The following is a 17,518-nucleotide window of genomic DNA, read 5'->3' as shown; positions in this document are numbered from 1 at the left end:
AAGAGCCACGGCTTGCTCTGCCCGCAGCCTTCCCCAGGCTGACCGAGCCCAGCTCCCAGCTTCGTTCCACGCACACACGCCGTACCCACGCTGCCGCCCGGTCCCGGTGCCCACCTCCTCCCCACCCGCAGCGTCCCCGCGTCCCTCCCTCCTTCCCAGCCGGAGGCGGAGCCGCTCCTGCGGGGGTCTCTCCGGGCTGCTCCTCGCTGCCCCGTTCCTCTCCTGCGGCTGCCGCCGGCTCTCGCTGAGCCATGTACGCGGGGCGCAAGCGGAGGAAGCCGGCGGCCCGAGCGTAAGTGCGGAGCGGGGTCAGCGATGGGAACGGGACCGGGAGCGGGATCAGGGTGAGAGATAGGAGCGGGGCTGGGAGCGGGATTGGGATCAGGGATGAGAGCGGGGCTGGGTTCGGGACGGAGGATGGACGGTGCCGGTTCCGCGCCGGCTCCGCGGTAACGCGTGGCTGCACCCCGCAGGCTGCACGCTGCAGACACCGGGCGCTCCAACCCTTCCAAGCGGCACCGGGAGCGGCTGAACCGGGAGCTGGAGCGGCTGGCCGCGCTGCTGCCCTTTCCCGAGGAGGTGGCGGCCGGTCTGGACAAGCTGTCCATCCTGCGGCTCAGCGCCGCTTTTCTCCGCGCTAAGAGCTTCTTCCGCGGTGAGTGCCGCTGCGGCTCGGGGCGAAGCGGGCTTCGGGCGCGGCGGAATCAGGGCGATGTGCGGAGATGAAGTTGGTTCTGTCTGTGGGTTGCACTGAAGTAGAAAACTGGCGCTTGGGCTGGAGGGCACGGCTGAGAGGAGGCACTGTGAGAGCGGCTTTTCCCGTTGTAACGGACCTGAGAAATGCTCGGTGTTTGACAGTGGATAATTACCGCGGTGTGGTTAGAGTTTATTTGGGAGCCTTTTAAAACACACCACACTAAATACCTTCCTTCGTTCTGCCGCTGTAGTTAACAGCCCATAGGAGGAGTGTTCGGGCAGCCCTGCGCTACGCTGGCCAAACAGCAGCAGCTATCGGTGACCTCACAAAGGATATTTTTCCAACTCCAAATCACTGAATGAATGGGAAGTCTTTTTTTTTTTTCCTTTTTCTTTTTTTTTCCCATTCTCTTTCGAGCACGGTGGAACTGGCAGGCGGATGGAATGAAAAATTAATGGCCTGAGAGAGCAGTTGTTTGCTTGGCAGCTCCGGGTCGATTTGTTTGTTTGACCGTATCGCCCACAGCCTTCGTGCTGCTTTGCCCTGCTAAGGAGCCGTGCTGGGGCAGCCCACGCTGCTCCATACTGCCCACATCCACCTCCACAGAACCCAATGTGGAGCCTCAGACCCATCGTGGTGATGCTGGGGGCTGTGGGAGCACTGCTGCTCTCTCAGGAGTAACGGTGTGTGGTGCAGTGCAGGCTCACTGCTCTCCTGAAACATGAATCATTTAAAGACTTGTAGGATTTATAGACCGAAAGGGTGGTCGGTTCTTCCTTAGAGCAGTTCTGAAATGGCTGCTCTTGTCGTGAAGCACGGCGGCAGAGGTTGGGGTGTGTGGAGTTGGCCTCCTGTGCGGTGTGACGGGGCGCTGTGCTGGGGAAGGGAAGCAGGGGCTGACCCTGGGGCCATGAGCAGCCATCCCAGCTCCCTGCCTGCAGCCCGACATCCCGATGGCATTGGTAAGATGGGTACCTTGGTGAGCAGAGTGAGAAACTGGGAAATCCCCTGCTTTGAGCTTCTCTCTTTCTTTATTTGCCTTGGTCATTCCATGCGGTTTGATTTCATCTTCCCAGCAGCCGAGCCACCCGTGTGCCTGAAGCTGTAGGACCGGCTGCCCTGCTTTAAGCCAGGTCACAGCAATTCAGGTGTAAGAGGGGAAACCCTCCTCCTTTGGGATGCACATAGTGCCTGTGGATCCAGCTGAAGCTCTCCTGCTGCTTAAAAAACAAATAAATAAAACTCCTGATTTAAGCAGTTTATCTAACAGGAGCTCTGAGAAAAGCAGCCTACAAAATTGGGTGATTTCAGAGCGTCTTCAGTCCCTTTTGATGTGAATGCAGAGTGATGCCACTCTAAGAAGCCGTGTGAGATGAAGCTCACCTTAGAGCAGCTTCTGCAGTGCTCCTCTTCAAAATACACAGCCTATTCCCTCCTCGACTTCTATTGTTTGGTTTACTGATAGCAGGCAGCCTGTCCCACAAGTGGATCAATCAGTGCACCAGCAGGTTTCTGCCAGCTGCCATTTCTCCAGCCCCCTTCTTAAATAATTCACTGCAAGCCAGGAATGCTGTCGTCTCCAGGCTGTTGTTTCTCCCAACCTATTTGAAAATCAATTACTATTAATTTTATTTGAGTATCTTGATCTATACATAGATGGTCACCATCACGCTGCGCTCATCCCTTCAGATCCATGTCCTGTTGCCAGGAATCACACCTGGGGCTTTGTGAACTCGCGTGGTGTTTCCAGAGATGCAGACCCTTTGGGGAAAGCCATCCAGCCCAGCCCTGCTTCATCCCACATCCCATCCAGGTGGTACTGCACTAAACCCAGCACCGCTGGCCAGGTCCAGGAGGGTGGGACGGAGCTGCAGTTGGCTGCCACCATCACGTGCCAGACCCCAGCTTCACCTCGGGGACACCCGAGGGGCAGCACATGATGTGTCAGCTTAGCCTGGTGGTGCCTGGCTCCCCTAATCCCTCCCCTTGGGCCCAGCTCCTGAGGAGCCAAGCCCTGGGTGCAGGCAGGTGGCCCGCGTCAACCCGTGGGACAAGAGGTTTGTCCTGGAGGGGGCACTGCGAGGGTCTGCAAAGCTATTTCCAAACAGCAGGAAGCGCAGCTTTCTCTCCGCGTGTTACAATCAGGATGGAGGGAGTCTTTACCCTCTGTTGCAATGCCTAAGATCAACCAGCATGAGCAGTCTTCCAGCACTTCAGCTGCGGGCCATGTTCCCAAGCCTGAAATGGTGCTTCCTTGTTTCCTGGAGCTTAGAGAACCATACAATGGGATGGGTCAGAAGGGACCCCAAAGCCCAGCCATACAATGGGACTGGTCAGAAGGGGCCCCAAAGCCCAACCATACCATGGGATGGGTCAGAAGAGACCCCAAAGCCCAGCCATACAATGGGATGGGTCAGAAGGGACCCCAAAGCCCACCCTGCCTGGCCTTGAGCACTGTGAGGGATAGGGCATCCACAGCTCCTCTGGACAGCCTGTGCCAGCGCTCTGAGTAAAGAATTTCTTATATATATCCACTCCAAACCTGCCCTCTTTTGGTTTAAAGCCATTGCCCCTTGTCCTGCCACTGTTTGAGTGTGAAGGATTGTCATTACTTGAAGGACTGTGATTTATCAGCATTACAAGGGTTAGAAGAGCTGCAAAAAGAAGTGACAGCCTGACACACCACTGTCCTCTTTGTCCTTGTTTAAACCTGTGCACGTGCTCTTCCTTTGAGACCAGTGTGCCTTCAGTGGTGCAACAGGGATGTGTAGATGAGGCCTTCCTTGCTTTTAGATGTGCAATTAGATCTTTTAGCAGGACATTCATTATTCACCACGCCTGGTTACAGAACTTGCTGCCTCTGCACCGTTCAGACAAGGGATAAATAATTAATCTATTTAATGAAATTTGTGCCAACGGGGATCTGTGGTAGGTATTATAAGTAAAACTGTTGTATCCATTAAGAATAAGTGTGGCTTTTTGCCTTAAGTGATGCCAGCCAGGAGGCTGGGCATGAACTGTTGCTGCTCCTGAAGAGCCATGAGGTGGTTGAGTTCTCCTCTGCTTCTCCTGTATCAACCCCAGGGCTGGATTTCGGTCTGAGTCTTCTTGTTTTTAAGCTGTGACCGATGCAAAATCTTGTTTCCACTCGAAGGTTTTGCCTGCATGGAAGAAAGGGAAGGGGGCTGGGATATATCCTCTCAAAAATGTTAATACCAGCTTGCTGGTGCAGAGATTTCTCAGGTCTGCAAAGCCCCTGCAGGTTCAGGAGTTCACCAGTGAGGTGTCCCTTCGGCCTCCCGTGAATCATTTCCCCAGGCTGAGCATGCAGAAGGACCCCCAGCCCTCCCTCCTGTGCCCAAGGACCACTTCTTTCAGGTTGCAATCTCTCCTCACCTTCCTCGGGAGGCTGATGTGCAGTGAGGCTGATGTCCTGGCCAAGAGCAGAACATCTCTGGGGCTCTGAGGATGGTCTGGAAGGTCATGAAAACCCTCATGGGGAATGCAGGATGGTGGCTGGGTTCAGTGGCAGGTGTTGGTACAGAGGACAATGTACCATCTGATTTTAACTGATGTGTCCTTTGGTCCCATAGCTTAGGAGCAGCCCAGATGCCAATAGTGAAGTCTATATTTATGCAGTGTTTGTGATTCAAGACCATTACTTGCAAGTTTTCTTTCTGCTGGCAAACACAAAACCGTTAAACCAGACCTCAGCAACCCTTGACTCTGTTCTCCACCAGGTTTATATTTGTCTTGCACCTCCAGCGTAGCCATCTGGAAGCTGCCAGAGGAGGAGAGGAGACCTTCAATAATTTATAGCCCCTGCATTTTACTCACAGAGACGAGAAGAGTCGATCCATTCTCCTTGCTGGGAGTTTCTGCTGTGCCTGCAATGCCCAGCTTGTTCAGGCTGCATAGCATGGGTGCTGAGGGCTCCTTGCAAGGGGTGGACAGAGGCATTGAACCCCCTGGGACAAAGGACCTCTGTGGCCATCACTAAATGATGAGGGAACTTCCAACTGATGAGCTCACTGAACATGTGGATTTTTTTGCATGGAGTGCAGGATCTCATGGTTACTCCACAGATCACAGAATCACAGAATGGCCAGGGTTGGAAGGGACCTCAAGGATGATGAAGCTCCAACACCCCTGCCACAGGCAGGGCCACCAACCTCCACATTTCATAGCAGCCCAGGCTGCCCAGGGCCCCATCCAGTGTGGCCTTGAATACCTCCAGGGATGGACGGGGCATCACAGCCTTTCTGGGCAGCTGTTCCAGCAATTATACCTACTTCTTTTAATGATCTTTGGCTTTAACTGCTCTTTGCTTTGGGTTTGTTAAAGGTATGGAAATGAAAAGGAGAAAAAGAGGATAAAAGAGGAACTCTGGAGTTCTGGAAAGGCAGGGGAAACGTCTTTGTTCTGGCTGCTTGTGGCGGTGACTTGGAGGTGTTACTGCAGCACTGATGTCCCTTCACTGTGCTTTGCTGCAGTTGCTCTGAAGAACCACGGTGCTGAAGGAGCAGAGAGGGATGGAGACCATGAGAGCAGCCCAGCTCTGGGCATGTCAGCAGTACCGGAGGGCGAGCTGCTCCTGCAGGTCAGTGGTCCTCTCCATGGCAGATGCCTTCAAGAACTTTTTCCTTGGGTCCTCTTTCCTTTGAGATTTGCCCAAAGAACAGGCTGTTGTGTTCTCAGTTGCAAGACATTTTGGTGAATGCTGTGATGAAGGGAGGACGCCGTCTGCTGTCCCACTGGTGCAGTTGTTGGTCAGTACAGTGGTTACAGGACTTACTGCAGTAATTTCACTCACAGTGGGTGTGTTTGAGCAGAGTTTATGACTCTTTGGATCCCTGGGGCAGAAAGGGAGTGTTGCCTCTCCTTTTCTTTTCCTGGAGCAAGTCGCTGTGGCCCTTATGCTCAGATGAGGATGCTCACATGCCTTTATGCATGGGGTGCATAAAGAGTCACGCTCCAGCACCACGAGGTCCCACGAGGACACAGTCCCCCTGTTCCTCTCTACCTGGTTCCCAGCCTGGCTGTCATCTGGCACCTACCCAGAAGCTCACTCAGCAGTAATTATAATTACTGTCCTGCCTGATTGCTGCAGAGCCAGGATCTTGGTGTCTGGGGAGAGAAATGCTAAAGCCAAGCTGGTTAATCATGAAAACCTCGAGGGCTTTCTGCTGTCAAAACACAGAGTTGCGCTCGGAAGGGTTGATGCCCTGCTTATCAGGCTCCTCCTCAGGTTGGATGCTGCCTTTGTAGAGGCACCAAGCAGGGTGTGAACAGCTCCATTTTAGTCTCATCCAGGGCTGAGGGATGCGGCTGGGCTTTAGGACTGAGGACTGGGTGCAGCATCCTCGGGTGTGCAGCCATGCAGGTGCATATTGCCTCCAGTCTGCCTCTCTCCAGCACCATTGAACAAGGACAGAATGCTGCCAGACTGTGCTCACCAGCACACGGAGGAGGCCATGCCTCCGGGGCTGCTCAAAGGGTTAAAAAGCGTTTGGCAGCACTAATTAACCTCTGCAGCAGATTCCCACACACTGAGGTCAACCCAGTAAATAGAGAGAGCATTTGTGCCTGGGATAAAGGGAAGGAGAGGGGGGAGAAACACGGACCTGGACAATGAAATGGGAATTGGCAGCAACAATAGCCAGACTTGGCTGAGACAACGCGCTAGACTCTAATTGATCCTGATGTCTGTGGATAGCCAAGTGGGGGAAGTGGGACGGGGCTGGCTGCCCTGCCTGCAGCCAGATTTTGGGATCCAGGAGGACCTGGTGTCCTTAGGGACAGGTGGCTGGGTGATGGTATCAGCTCGTGAGAGCTCTGTGAGGGCGCTCTGACTTCTGGATGCTAAAGCTGTCCAGGACAGCAACTGCGCGGTCAAACCTATGAGGCAACTCCTCTGCACCTTGTGATCCTCACAGATCTCCAGGGGCAAGGGACACTGGCCCTGGTCCCTCCTCCTGCCAGCCTGAGGCTGCTGTCTCAGAGAGAACACCCAAATTACCACCCAAATGTGTTAAGCTGGTAGGAAAGAGCCCTGCCTGGGGAGGACAGAGGCTCTGAGCAGCTCGGCCTGGGAATGCAGTGTTCCCTTAGATGTTGGTTTTGCAGTCCTGCAGCTACTGGAGTGGACAGAAGGGCCACTGAACTGTAGAGTATGCATAAATAAATAAATATTTAAAAATACAAATTAACTTTGGCATTAACAACGCCAAAGTTTGGTCCTGCTGCTGTCACGCAGTACTGCCGCGGGGCGATTCCATGTAAGCAGAGTGGGCAGAGCCCATGTGGGTCCTTGGCACCTGGGGGACGTGGAAGGGGTGTGAAAGCAGCAGGCACTGCCAGCACGCTGGGATATGTAGCGTGTTTGTTCCTCACTGCACATCCCCTGTCTTCATTCCCCCAGCTGCCAGGATCCTCCCTGGTCTGTAGGAAGGATGGGAACTATGCAGGCAGAGCCACAGAGGCAGACACAGGTCAAATTTAATGCGGCCAATGTGAAATGCCACATTGATCCCCTGTTGTCAGAAAGGCACTTTTCCACCAGGATTCCAGAATGGATGGGGTCCTCAATGTATCTGGTTTCATTCTGCAAGTCATTGTGAGATTTGTGCTTGCTCTTTGCATAGGATGTGGATAAATGTCTGAATCTGAGCTGCTAGGACAGGGTGATGTGGGTAGAGCTCAGCTGCTGACCTGCTCTCTCTCCTAGGCACTCAATGGCTTTGTGCTGGTGGTGACATCGGAAGGGCTGATCTTCTACTCCTCGCACACCATCCAGGACTACCTGGGATTTCATCAGGTTCGTGGGACACCCCTGAATTGCAGTGATGGGTTTGGAGGGCCATGTGGGGCTTCACATACAGGGAAGAAGGCAAGGAGAAGTCTGTGCTGCTGGGTGTCCTGGCCCTGCTACCATCCCTTCTTTCTGCAGGCTCAAAAATCCCAAAGGGAGCAGGAATGAGACCTACAACAGGGGAAGCCTTTTGCCCTCCCTATGGGTTCAGTGGCTTGGGAATTTGAGATGTGAAGTGCCCCTGCTGTACCGAGCTCAAAGCAGAGGGATTGAAGCGTCTAAAAAATGCTGTGCTTTTTGTGCCCTAAACCAGTCCAACGTCAACTCTGGTGGGGAGTGTCCAACCCCACTCAGCTAGAGGCCTGAGCACAGGGAGACGTGGTGGGATATGGCCAACAGCAGGGGCTGGGGCAGGCCATGTAGCTCACTCAGATGTTTTTTTCTCTAGACAGATGTTATGCACCAGAGCATCTTCAAGCTGATCCACACTGAGGACCACCAGGAATTCAGGCGCAACCTCCACTGGGCCTTCAACCCACCCCAAAGTGCTGAGGGTGAGCCCTCTCCTGAAGGTACGTGTAGGCACGAGATGCTCCATTCCCCACAGGCACTGGGGAAACAGCTCCCAGCTGCTCCCAGTTTGCATCCTTGTGGCCACAGATTCATCCAAAACACAAAGCATAGCTTCTGCCGATATGTCCCACAGAAGCTGTGGTCCACGATGCTGCCCTTGCTGGGGACCACCACCCTTTGCTGAGGACTGGGACTACCAGCCTTTACTGCTTCCCCAACCCCTCTCTCCTACAGGGAGGAAGAGTCTCAGCTTTCCTGCTGTTGCCTACAAGCCTGATCAACTGCCCTTGGAAAACTCTTCCTTTCTGGAAAGGAGCTTTGTGTGCAGGTTTCGCTGCCTCCTGGATAATTCCTCTGGCTTCCTGGTGAGTGCAGGTCTGTAGCAGGCTCATGCTAAGGGATGATGGAGCGTGAAAGTTGACATTGAAAGGGTTGAAACTCTTTTCTGCCTGCCTCAAGAAGGGGATTTTTCTGCTTTTTTTGTGTGTGTTTGTGTTTGGCCTGCACCTCTTCCTGTGGATTTTATTCCTGTCCTCTCAGTAGCACTGAACCTTGAACAGATGTTCTGATTATCCGTCACTAATAAGCAATGCTTCTTGGTGGGCTTGAGGTGTAGCTCACGTCAAACAAAGAGCAGCCCATGCATGATGTGATGCGTTGATGCAATTGCAGCATCTGGGTTATCAGTGATGAGCTGCTGTTGTGGGGAGACCAGCATAGCATTCTTTTAAGCCTCCCTCTGCACCCATCAGGGAACAAGGAGGCCACAAGGAGCAATACTCCTGGACCTGTGGTGTTATCCTGGCCTGGGCAGTGTCAGACTCATACAGAGTGGGTGTGTATCTCCTTTGTATGGAGGTTCACTGCTCCTGCTGGGCAGCCTCTTTCTCCTGGGGCTTGGTTCTTTGCATCAATTCTGCAGCAAGATGGCTTGTTTCCCATGGAGCTCTCCTCCCTCTCTTTCCCTCCACTCAGCAATGTGTGTGACACTGGCCTTATCTTCTCTTTCTAGGCTTTAAACCTTCAAGGCAGGCTGAGATTCCTTCACGGGCAGAACAAAAGGTCTGAAGATGGGTCTGCGCTGCCCCCGCAGCTGGCTCTTTTTGCTATCTCCACCCCTCTGCAGCCCCCATCCATCCTGGAGATCAGAACCAAGAACATGATCTTCAGGACAAAGCACAAACTGGACTTCACTCCCTTGGCATGTGATGCCAAGTAGGTGGCAGAGCTGATCTGTGGGGTGATGCTGTGTGCCTCCACTGTGCTGGTTCGTGCTGAGCCCGGGTGATGTCCCACCTGGACCTGCCACTGAGCTGGGTGCATTCTCCTGTAGGGGGAAGATTGTTTTGGGCTACACCGAGGCAGAGCTGCGGATGTGTGGCACCGGCTACCAGTTTGTCCATGCTGCTGACATGCTCTACTGTGCCGAGAACCACATCAGAAGTAAGTGTCCTTTTCCCTTTATGCTCACCTCTGAGGCCAAAGCTCCCTTGGTAGCTGTTTTGAGCCAGGTAGCTCTTTGTCCATAAGACGCTTTGCTTTATGCCTTGCTGCAATGCTCTTGGTAGCGAGTAGGGAGGTGCATCTAGCCAGGGAGGCATGTTCCCTGCTCATGGAGCCAGCCAGGGCATCCTTCTGTTGTGACTCTACCTGCTTATCCCTGCTGGCAACAGCAGCATTGCTTGAGGCAGTCCTGCCTGAGGTGATGTGCTGATGGGCATCAGCATCTGTGCTTCCTCCCGGCAGTGATGAAGACAGGGGAGAGTGGCCTGACTGTCTTCCGCCTGCTGACAAAGGACAAGCACTGGAAGTGGGTGCAGGCCAATGCACGGCTTGTCTACAAGAACAGCAAGCCTGAATACATCATCGTCACACAGAGACCCCTTGTGTGAGTGCATTTGTTTGTACATAAGCACACCTGTGTGTGCATGCATCGGTGCGCATGGGCTGGTTGTAGTAAAGGGGCCTGGGATGACACAAATTGCAATTCTGCATTGCAGAAGCAGTTTACAGCAGGTGCTTGTACATGTGCAAACAGCGGTCTCCTCTTCCTCCCCTGCAGAGATGAAGAAGGAGGAGAGCACCTTCGGAAACGATCCATGCATCTTCCCTTCACCTTTGCTACAGGAGAAGCACTCTTATACCAAAGTGCTTTCCCTCTCCCGGGCTTCTGTGATGCTTTCCAGAGCAAAGGGAAAATCAGCAAGTCCAAGAAGACCTCACACAGCAATGGAGGATGCTCCCAGAAGGACAGCATTGCCCCTGGTTCTCTGCTGAGTGCTGTACTGCAGCAGGACAAGGCAGCATATGCCCCCCAGCCAGCTCCTTCACCCAACCACACCTTCAACAGCAGTTTCTTGGCCCACCTCGAGGACACGTCCTCCCTGGGTGCAGGACGGGCTTGGAGCACAAGCACCGCTCCAGTTTCCTCAAGGAAGGACAGCCTCAAAGAGGAGTGGGTGCATTTGCAGCAGGAGGACCCTCTCTTGGCCACCTTGAACTCCTTGACAATTAACAGCGACGAGAGCTGCTCCAACAACGAGCTCTTCAGTGCACTGGAGAGCCTGGGGCTGAACGCTGAAGACCTGGAGCTCCTGCTCCTGGATGAGAAAATGGTGATGGTCAATACAGACCCCGATCACACTCTGTCCCTGAATGACTTCCTCACCAGCAACGAGATCCTCTCCTACATCCATACCACGCCGGGGAACAAGCACAAGGAAGACCTACAGGCTCGTCCCCTGGCAGGCACGACCTCGAGCCCACTGGGATGCTCTGCTGCATACCAGGCCCACGCAGAGGCCAAGGACTTGCAGTACCCATCCCAGCAAACACAGCAGCCTGGCACTGTCGCAGGCCAAACTGCTGCTCTGCTATGGGAGCATCCTCTCTATGATGCGCTGGCACAGCAGTCCCCGCTGCCATTGAAGCCGACGGAGGCCGAGCTGCCTGCAGGCCTGCAGAGCAGAGGCGCTGGGGAGGAGGACCTGCTCCGCTTCCTGCATCTCTCTCAGGTCGCTCCGTGGACCGTAGCTCCCAGCTCACACCTGGGAGCCCCGCCGCAGGCTCAGCAGCTGGACGGTGACTTCCCAGCTGTGCATCCAACCCCAGAGGATGTTCTCCAGACTTTTTCCCTGCCTGGCCCGGGCCGAGGACGTGGGGCAGCACCAAGCCAGCCGAAACACAAAGCCGGCCGGCGCTTGCTGATGAACAGGCTGTGTGCCCACCATCATCCCTCTGCTCCACGCTTCCTCCCCACCAGCAGCAGCAGCAGCCCCTGGCAGGACTATGTCTCCCCTCTCCTGACATCCTCAGCTCAGCCTGATTTCTATGGCATCAGCCAAGACTTGATCTGCCAGCGTCAGGACTACTTGGGTCCAGTGCCTGGGCCTGCCGTGCCAGCACTAGGCTCCAGTCTGAATGGATTATGCAGCATGGACGCTGTAGACTGTGAGAGGTCCCAGGAGGAGATGGTTCCCTACTCCGGGCTTTTCCCATCTTCCTCATACCAGCTTGTTCCTGAGACGCATCCAAGCTCTATTCCCTCCATGTACCCTTTCCTGAGCTCATCTGCAGAGCACTTTGGAAGCACTGGCGGTGTGCTGGAGGCTCCAGCAAACTCCTATGAATTGTACACCTCCATACTGAGCCAGGAGAACAGCCACAAGGTGAAGGTTTCTCTTTGCACTTGAGCTCATATTTTCTGTGCTGGGATTTCCTGGGGGGTCTTAGCACAGGAAGGCATGCACTGCCTGTTTGGTAGGCAGGAATCACCTTGCTCTGCCACTCTGCGGTCAGAAAAAGGACTTCAGGGGCTTTTCTTTGCACCAAGCATTGCAGAACGGAAGGTCAGAATGTGGATTTTTCCCTTTAGACCTTGGCTGTCAGGGGTATGGTATGGTTTCCGTATGCTTTGTCCTTTCTATGGCATATTCCAGCCATGCGATGTTAAGCTTTGATGGGTGGTCCATATGAGATGAAGATCTGCTATTTTACAGTACAGACAGTGTTGTCTAAATGCTTCTCAAACTCCAGCAGGTTTGGTGCCATGACCAGTGTCATGACCACTGCCCTGTTCCAAATGCAGAGCGAGAGCCTGTAATTTACAGATATGTTTAATGAGTGAACTGTGGGGCTGCAATACATGGTCAGCTCTGCAAAGGTTGATTATGAAGTCAGTGGGTGAAAATTGGTGTCCACTGGGGAGTATGGATGGACTTGCACTGCTTTCAACCTTGTCAATGTGAGCTGGGGAAAGGTGTGCAACAAGTACAGGGATTCTGCTGATCCCCTGCACCTCCAGGGGAAGCAATACAGGATCTTCCCCTCCCAGCAGCATCCCCTGGGCACCCAGCCCATCAGTGTCAGTAAAACACTACAGAATACTTCACCACTCTCTTTCCTCTCTCTTCTCCTAGCCTGACAGCAGCTGTGTTTTGCCTGGCTCTCGCACGGGACTCCCTACAGATGTGCCAAAGGGCAGCCCTGCTCCCCCCTGCAAGCTGCATCCCCATGCAGAAGTGCTGCCGGATCACCCCCACACTTTCAGTGGTGACTTCTATCTCTAGGAGAACAAGATCAGAGTGGGCAAAGTGGGATTATTCACTGGGAAAGGAGCTGCCCTCCAGCTGCAGACAACAGACCTTCCCCCTGCCATGTGCGTCCTGTCTTTGCTCCTGGTGATTTGGCTTGGCTGGTTTCTGTGGTTTTTCAACTTCGCACCATCCTGCCTTGGCAGAGGCTGCACATGCTGGTCCCCTGGAGATGTCCCTGGTTTGGACAAGGAAGTGACAGCCATGGCATGGCAGTTTTCTCCAGGGCACGGTGAAGAAGATCAGCTGGCCTGTGTAGCATTATCCTTATCTTGCATCATCTGAGAGCTGTGTCACTTTGGACATTTGGAGTACCTCCAACTTTGGAGCACCTTGCTCCCATGCTGTCTCTCATTCCAGCCTCCTTGCTCCTATTTCCCCACTGCAAACTCTGCCCGTGTTGTCTATGTACCTTAATGAGAGTCAAATTTGAAATGTTCTGGCTTTAAGTGGCATTCAGAGCCTAGCTGTTGCTTTAGAAAGAGAAAAGTTTGCTCTCCAACAGTGACCAGGTAGCTGCATTGGAAGAAGTGGTGTTCATGTGGCAAATCCTCAGGGAGTGTGCTCTCCACACCAGTCTTTGCAGTTCTGCCATGAACCAACTGCATTTCTGGTGCAGATTGCTGGGCCTCTAGAAATCCAGGCTGCTTCTGTGGCTCTCACCTGGCCACCATGGTTCAGTTCTCCCTGACAGCATCAGGCTGGCTGGGTCTGACCCTCTCTGCCTGCTCCTTCTCAAGTATTGGGAGCAGGATGGAAGATAAGCCGTAACTTGTATCTGTGCCTAAAAAGATCACAGGTAAATTGTGGAGCTGTCTAATCTAAGGAGACTTCAGTTTTAGTGCACAAAAAAAAAAAAAAAACTTCAGTAAGATAAATAAAATAGTGGAATGATTCTTAATTTTACATATGGTATGGTAATATTTTCCCACTGAGTAGAAACGCAGCCTATAGTACGTATAGAGCATGAGTTGACAGGTATATTTTTATGCCACTCCAGGGGAGAGAAAAAAAATCTCTTTGTTTCACAAAGCACTGAAGTAGCATCTGTGGAATGGGACAAACAGACTATGTGTAAGATAAGAGATATGACGACCCTTTAAGAAACCTGACAAAACGTCATCCCTCTTCCTACGTGTCCAGCTTTGGTTCTGTGTTAACTTTCAATACTTTTTCTTTCAATAAATGGTTTTGGACTTCAGCCCTTGGCGTCTCTCTTGCTGGTTGTGTGCCTGTCTCAAGAAGCACAGTTGCTTTTGTATTAAAGTCAGAAACAATTCTGAAGTGGACTTCAAAACTCAATGGAGAAGGGTGAGCACGTGGTTTTGGACTTGCAACGCATAGGACCAGGGCCTGTGACTTGGCCATGCCATCAAGCTGTGCACTGCTGGATGTGTCCCACAAGGTGTTTCTGCAAGGTCTGCTAAGCAAAAGCCATCATCTCAGCAGCAGGAGGTGCCCTGCAGCCCCTCTGCTCCCCACCACAAGCTCTCCAGGGAGGCCGGCACATCCATAATTCATTCCCAGCCTCACACCAGCTCCTGCTTGTCTCCTTGGCCTTATAACACCTATTTGCAATGCACCAGGCCAGCCCTGGGACCCCAGCTGGAGCTGTGCCAAAGGAGAAGATGCTGTCTGATATCTGAGCATCTACGGCCTGCCTTGAGCTGTAGAAAGGAGCATCAGGTGGGTGAGCTTTGCTTGGCGGGGTGCTTTCACCCTGCAAAGCTGATGAGGATGCCTGTGGGTCTGGCTCTGTCTGGAGAAGGGGAAATGAGCCATAGTGACTCATGGCTCCAGATCTCCTCAAGTGTTCAGCTGGCCCTGCTCCATCGGTACCGTGGGACTGAAGGTCTGCTGAAAGTCCAGCTTAACACTTCTAACTTCGTGCAAGCAGGAGAGGAGGAAAACAAAGGAGATTTTCCCTCTGCCTCTTTCTCCTCATGGCACAGCAAATGCAGCAACATGCAGGCCCTGGTCCCACGGTGATATTCCCATATCCCATGGTGGCACCATGGATGCTGGGAGCAGGCGTCTCCCAGGGCCCCAAAGCACTGGGCAGTAAGGTAAACATTGCTATAAAAGTGAGCTTGGTGTTTGCCCACACCATCTACGTGCACATCCACTATACATGGGGCTGTGGGCAGTAGAGCAGAGGGCTTTCTTACGGTTTGCACATGAAATAGAGAGGAAGGCTGGCGTGGGAATGCACCATTCATCACGCCTGGCCTGTGTCCTCCCTGCTGCCTTATTACTTGTATTGCTTCTTTTATTATTTCTGAACATCGGAAAGTCTAAATTGGATGGGCTGAAAGTTTTCATGCTCTTTATGATAACTGTGTGTGCCACCAAAATAATCTGCCAGCTAATGAGAAACGTTTCTATAGGAAATGTTTTCAGATCTCCCGATTAATTATTTCAGACTGAGATGTGCTTGAATTTTCTTGATGGATTTCAGAAATCAAGCTACAGATAAAACACCACCCTGAGTTTGCCCCTCACTGAAACATTTTAGGACATGAATAGGAACCTCTGCAAAAAGAGGCTTTTCCTCCTTCTCCAGTGGCAGGAGAGAGTTTACCAATCTGACCTTGAGGCTCATAGATTAGATGCAGTCCTTCAGGTATTTACTTGCAGTTAATTTGGGACTTGTTCTCCCAAGGAGCCTGTATGCTCACCAGCAGCAGAACTGGATGCTGTTCTTCCCAGTGCTGGCAGAAAAGGGAGCTGGTGTGGTGGGACTGGGCAGCCTCTGGGGCTCTTCAGCAGCACCCACAGAGAGGAGGAGGAGGGCAGCAGGCTGAGCTCAACACTCTTTCCCTGAAGAATTCTGCAGTGAAAGTGGCTTTGAAGAAAGGGGGAAAGAAAGCCAGGCAAGGCAAGCTGGGAAAAGAAAGGGGCGATCATTGTAGGTGCTGGCTGTGCACCTGTGGAGGCAGTCTAGCATCACTAAAGCAATGCAGCTGAAGGGCATTTGGTGACTTTCTGCTTGCTTTTGGCTCATGTCCTGCAAATCCATAGGAAAGGTGCTCAGGTCTGAGATCTTCTGCATGCATCAGCAGTGATGGCTGCTCCATTGGCGGTATTCTGTTCTATCATTAGGTCTGGAGTTAATTACAGACCTCTAGTGGGGCTTCATGTTTGCAGATTGTACCCACTGAACACCCTAGCTACTTTCTTGAAGCATGGTTTGATGTTGGGATCAACCTTGCTGTTTTCTCAGTGTGTTCCTTAAGCAGCAAGACCAGTTTGAATCAGCTGCAGTGGCTCTGATCCCACAGGGACTTGGATCTTTACACCTCTCGTCCTGCTGCAGTTGGGTTTTTTGGGTTTGATTTAGTGGGTTCTCAGAGCTGGGTCAAGAAGTTCTTGCTGGCATTTGGCTTTCTTCTTTGTTTCCAGAATGAAAAAAAGCAACACTCGCCTGTTATGTTGTGGTTTTTTTGTGTTTTTTTTTCTGAGAGAAAAGATGGGAAGAAATTAGATCAAAGCAATCTTAGCTTTTCTAGCCAAGTTGCTTAGGCAAGTCTTTACATCCCTTGAAATACATTAAGCGTGGCTCCAGGGGCTATGGTGGAGACTCAGCACTGTAAAAATGCAGATTTCAGGGAAAGCCTTATGCATTGTGACAATTTAAAGTATCCCTGAAGGGCATTCACTCAGGCAGAAGCGCATTTTCTTTGAAGCAAATTATGAATGAGACAGGAGAACGATTTTGTTTTATTTTATTTCTGCTGGAGATGGGCATTGGATCAATTAAGCAGAGCAGAGGCCATAGAGCAGCTCAATTTGCAAAAGGGCAAAACACAGAGGAGATGGCTGCATCCTGCCTGGCTTCCAGGCCGTCCGTCTCCTCTCTGGCAGAGGAAGTGGAGGAACAAGGCTGCAGAATGCCAGGATGCTGTGGTTTGGGGAATCCTGACACGCACACAGAGACTTGCTGACCGAAGTGTGGTGATGGCACCCAACCATGGGTGCTGGGGATCCCCTTGGCTCTGCTCTTCCTCTTGGAGATGCTGGTTCTCTGGGCTGCAGAGCCCAGGAGCTGCGTGTGTATGTGTGCCAGGAATGCTGCTGCTCAGCCTGGGACTGCTTGAGCTGACCAAATGCACTGCAAATGCATTTATATATTTATGAATAAAGATACACATTTATGCTATTCTAAGGAGAGAAGACCATATGGTTTTAGCATGCAGTAGTTCATCCTGCAGTGTCTGTGTGTATATATAATGTATTTATTATCTTTGTCTATATCTACCCAGAAATACACAACAGCTGAGATTTTCCTGTTTAAATATAGCTTTACAAATCCTTTGGACACGAATACCAGCAAAAGAAGTTGTTCTTCCCTTGATAGAGACCTTTCCTTGGTGGCATACCTGTCAATGTAATTCTTATTTATTTAATCTCGCTTTTACATCTGTGCTTAGAATTTTCCACAGCGTGGTCTCAGAACTGGAAATCTAGGTCAGAAGTCCAACTGGACCTCATAGCCCACTCCACCTGAGCGTCAAAAGCCCAGATTTTGGAATTTAATGGGATATACAGGCCTGCCAGAAGGTGGAACCTCCAGTAATGTGGAATAATGGCTCTGCTGCCATTCCTGGTTGCGTTTGGTCAGGGCAGTTTAAACTCAGCAACAGATGAATCCAGCACTAACTGCAAGAGCAAGCATGGAGAAGGCATTGGTTGCTGCTGGGCATTCAATAGTGGTGAAACAAAAAGGGTGGTGGTGATGAGGGAGTAAAGCAGCACAACCTGCTGAGGCTCATACTATCCCATGAGAAGCCCACTGGTACCCTGGGGCACGTTAAAAAGAGCACAGCCAGCAGGTCAAAGGAGGTT

The 17,518-nt window shown here is 52.1% G+C and overlaps 1 protein-coding gene across 1 annotated transcript; it reads left to right on the top strand.

Moving 5' to 3' along the window:
• The first annotated feature begins 251 nt into the window (after positions 1-251).
• LOC122162216 (aryl hydrocarbon receptor-like) lies at positions 252-13,808 on the top strand. Its single transcript, XM_042822360.1, has 11 exons — positions 252-292; positions 474-655; positions 5,191-5,297; positions 7,425-7,514; positions 7,957-8,080; positions 8,316-8,446; positions 9,094-9,296; positions 9,415-9,524; positions 9,828-9,969; positions 10,144-11,749; positions 12,500-13,808. Exons 1-11 carry the CDS (start codon positions 252-254, stop codon positions 12,647-12,649), a joined length of 2,886 nt encoding a protein of 961 aa, XP_042678294.1. The 3' UTR covers positions 12,650-13,808.
• Positions 13,809-17,518: the final 3,710 nt, after the last annotated feature.

This window comes from Centrocercus urophasianus, unplaced genomic scaffold (genome assembly GCF_019232065.1).
Source record: "Centrocercus urophasianus isolate 14NV4802_14NV808 unplaced genomic scaffold, USGS_Curo_1.0 seq_20, whole genome shotgun sequence".
NCBI lineage: Eukaryota > Metazoa > Chordata > Aves > Galliformes > Phasianidae > Centrocercus > Centrocercus urophasianus.
Note: the sequence above shows the minus strand (reverse complement) of the source record. Positions and strands in the feature narration are given on the sequence as shown.

Excerpts from the sequence above, each read along its gene's own strand:
- LOC122162216 (XM_042822360.1), top strand. The coding sequence starts at position 252 with ATGTACGCGGGGCGCAAGCGGAGGAAGCCGGCGGCCCGAGC. Across the intron at positions 7,515-7,956 it reads ACTACCTGGGATTTCATCAG|ACAGATGTTATGCACCAGAG; the intron begins GTTCGTGGGACA and ends TTTTTTCTCTAG. Across the intron at positions 8,447-9,093 it reads ATAATTCCTCTGGCTTCCTG|GCTTTAAACCTTCAAGGCAG; the intron begins GTGAGTGCAGGT and ends TTCTCTTTCTAG.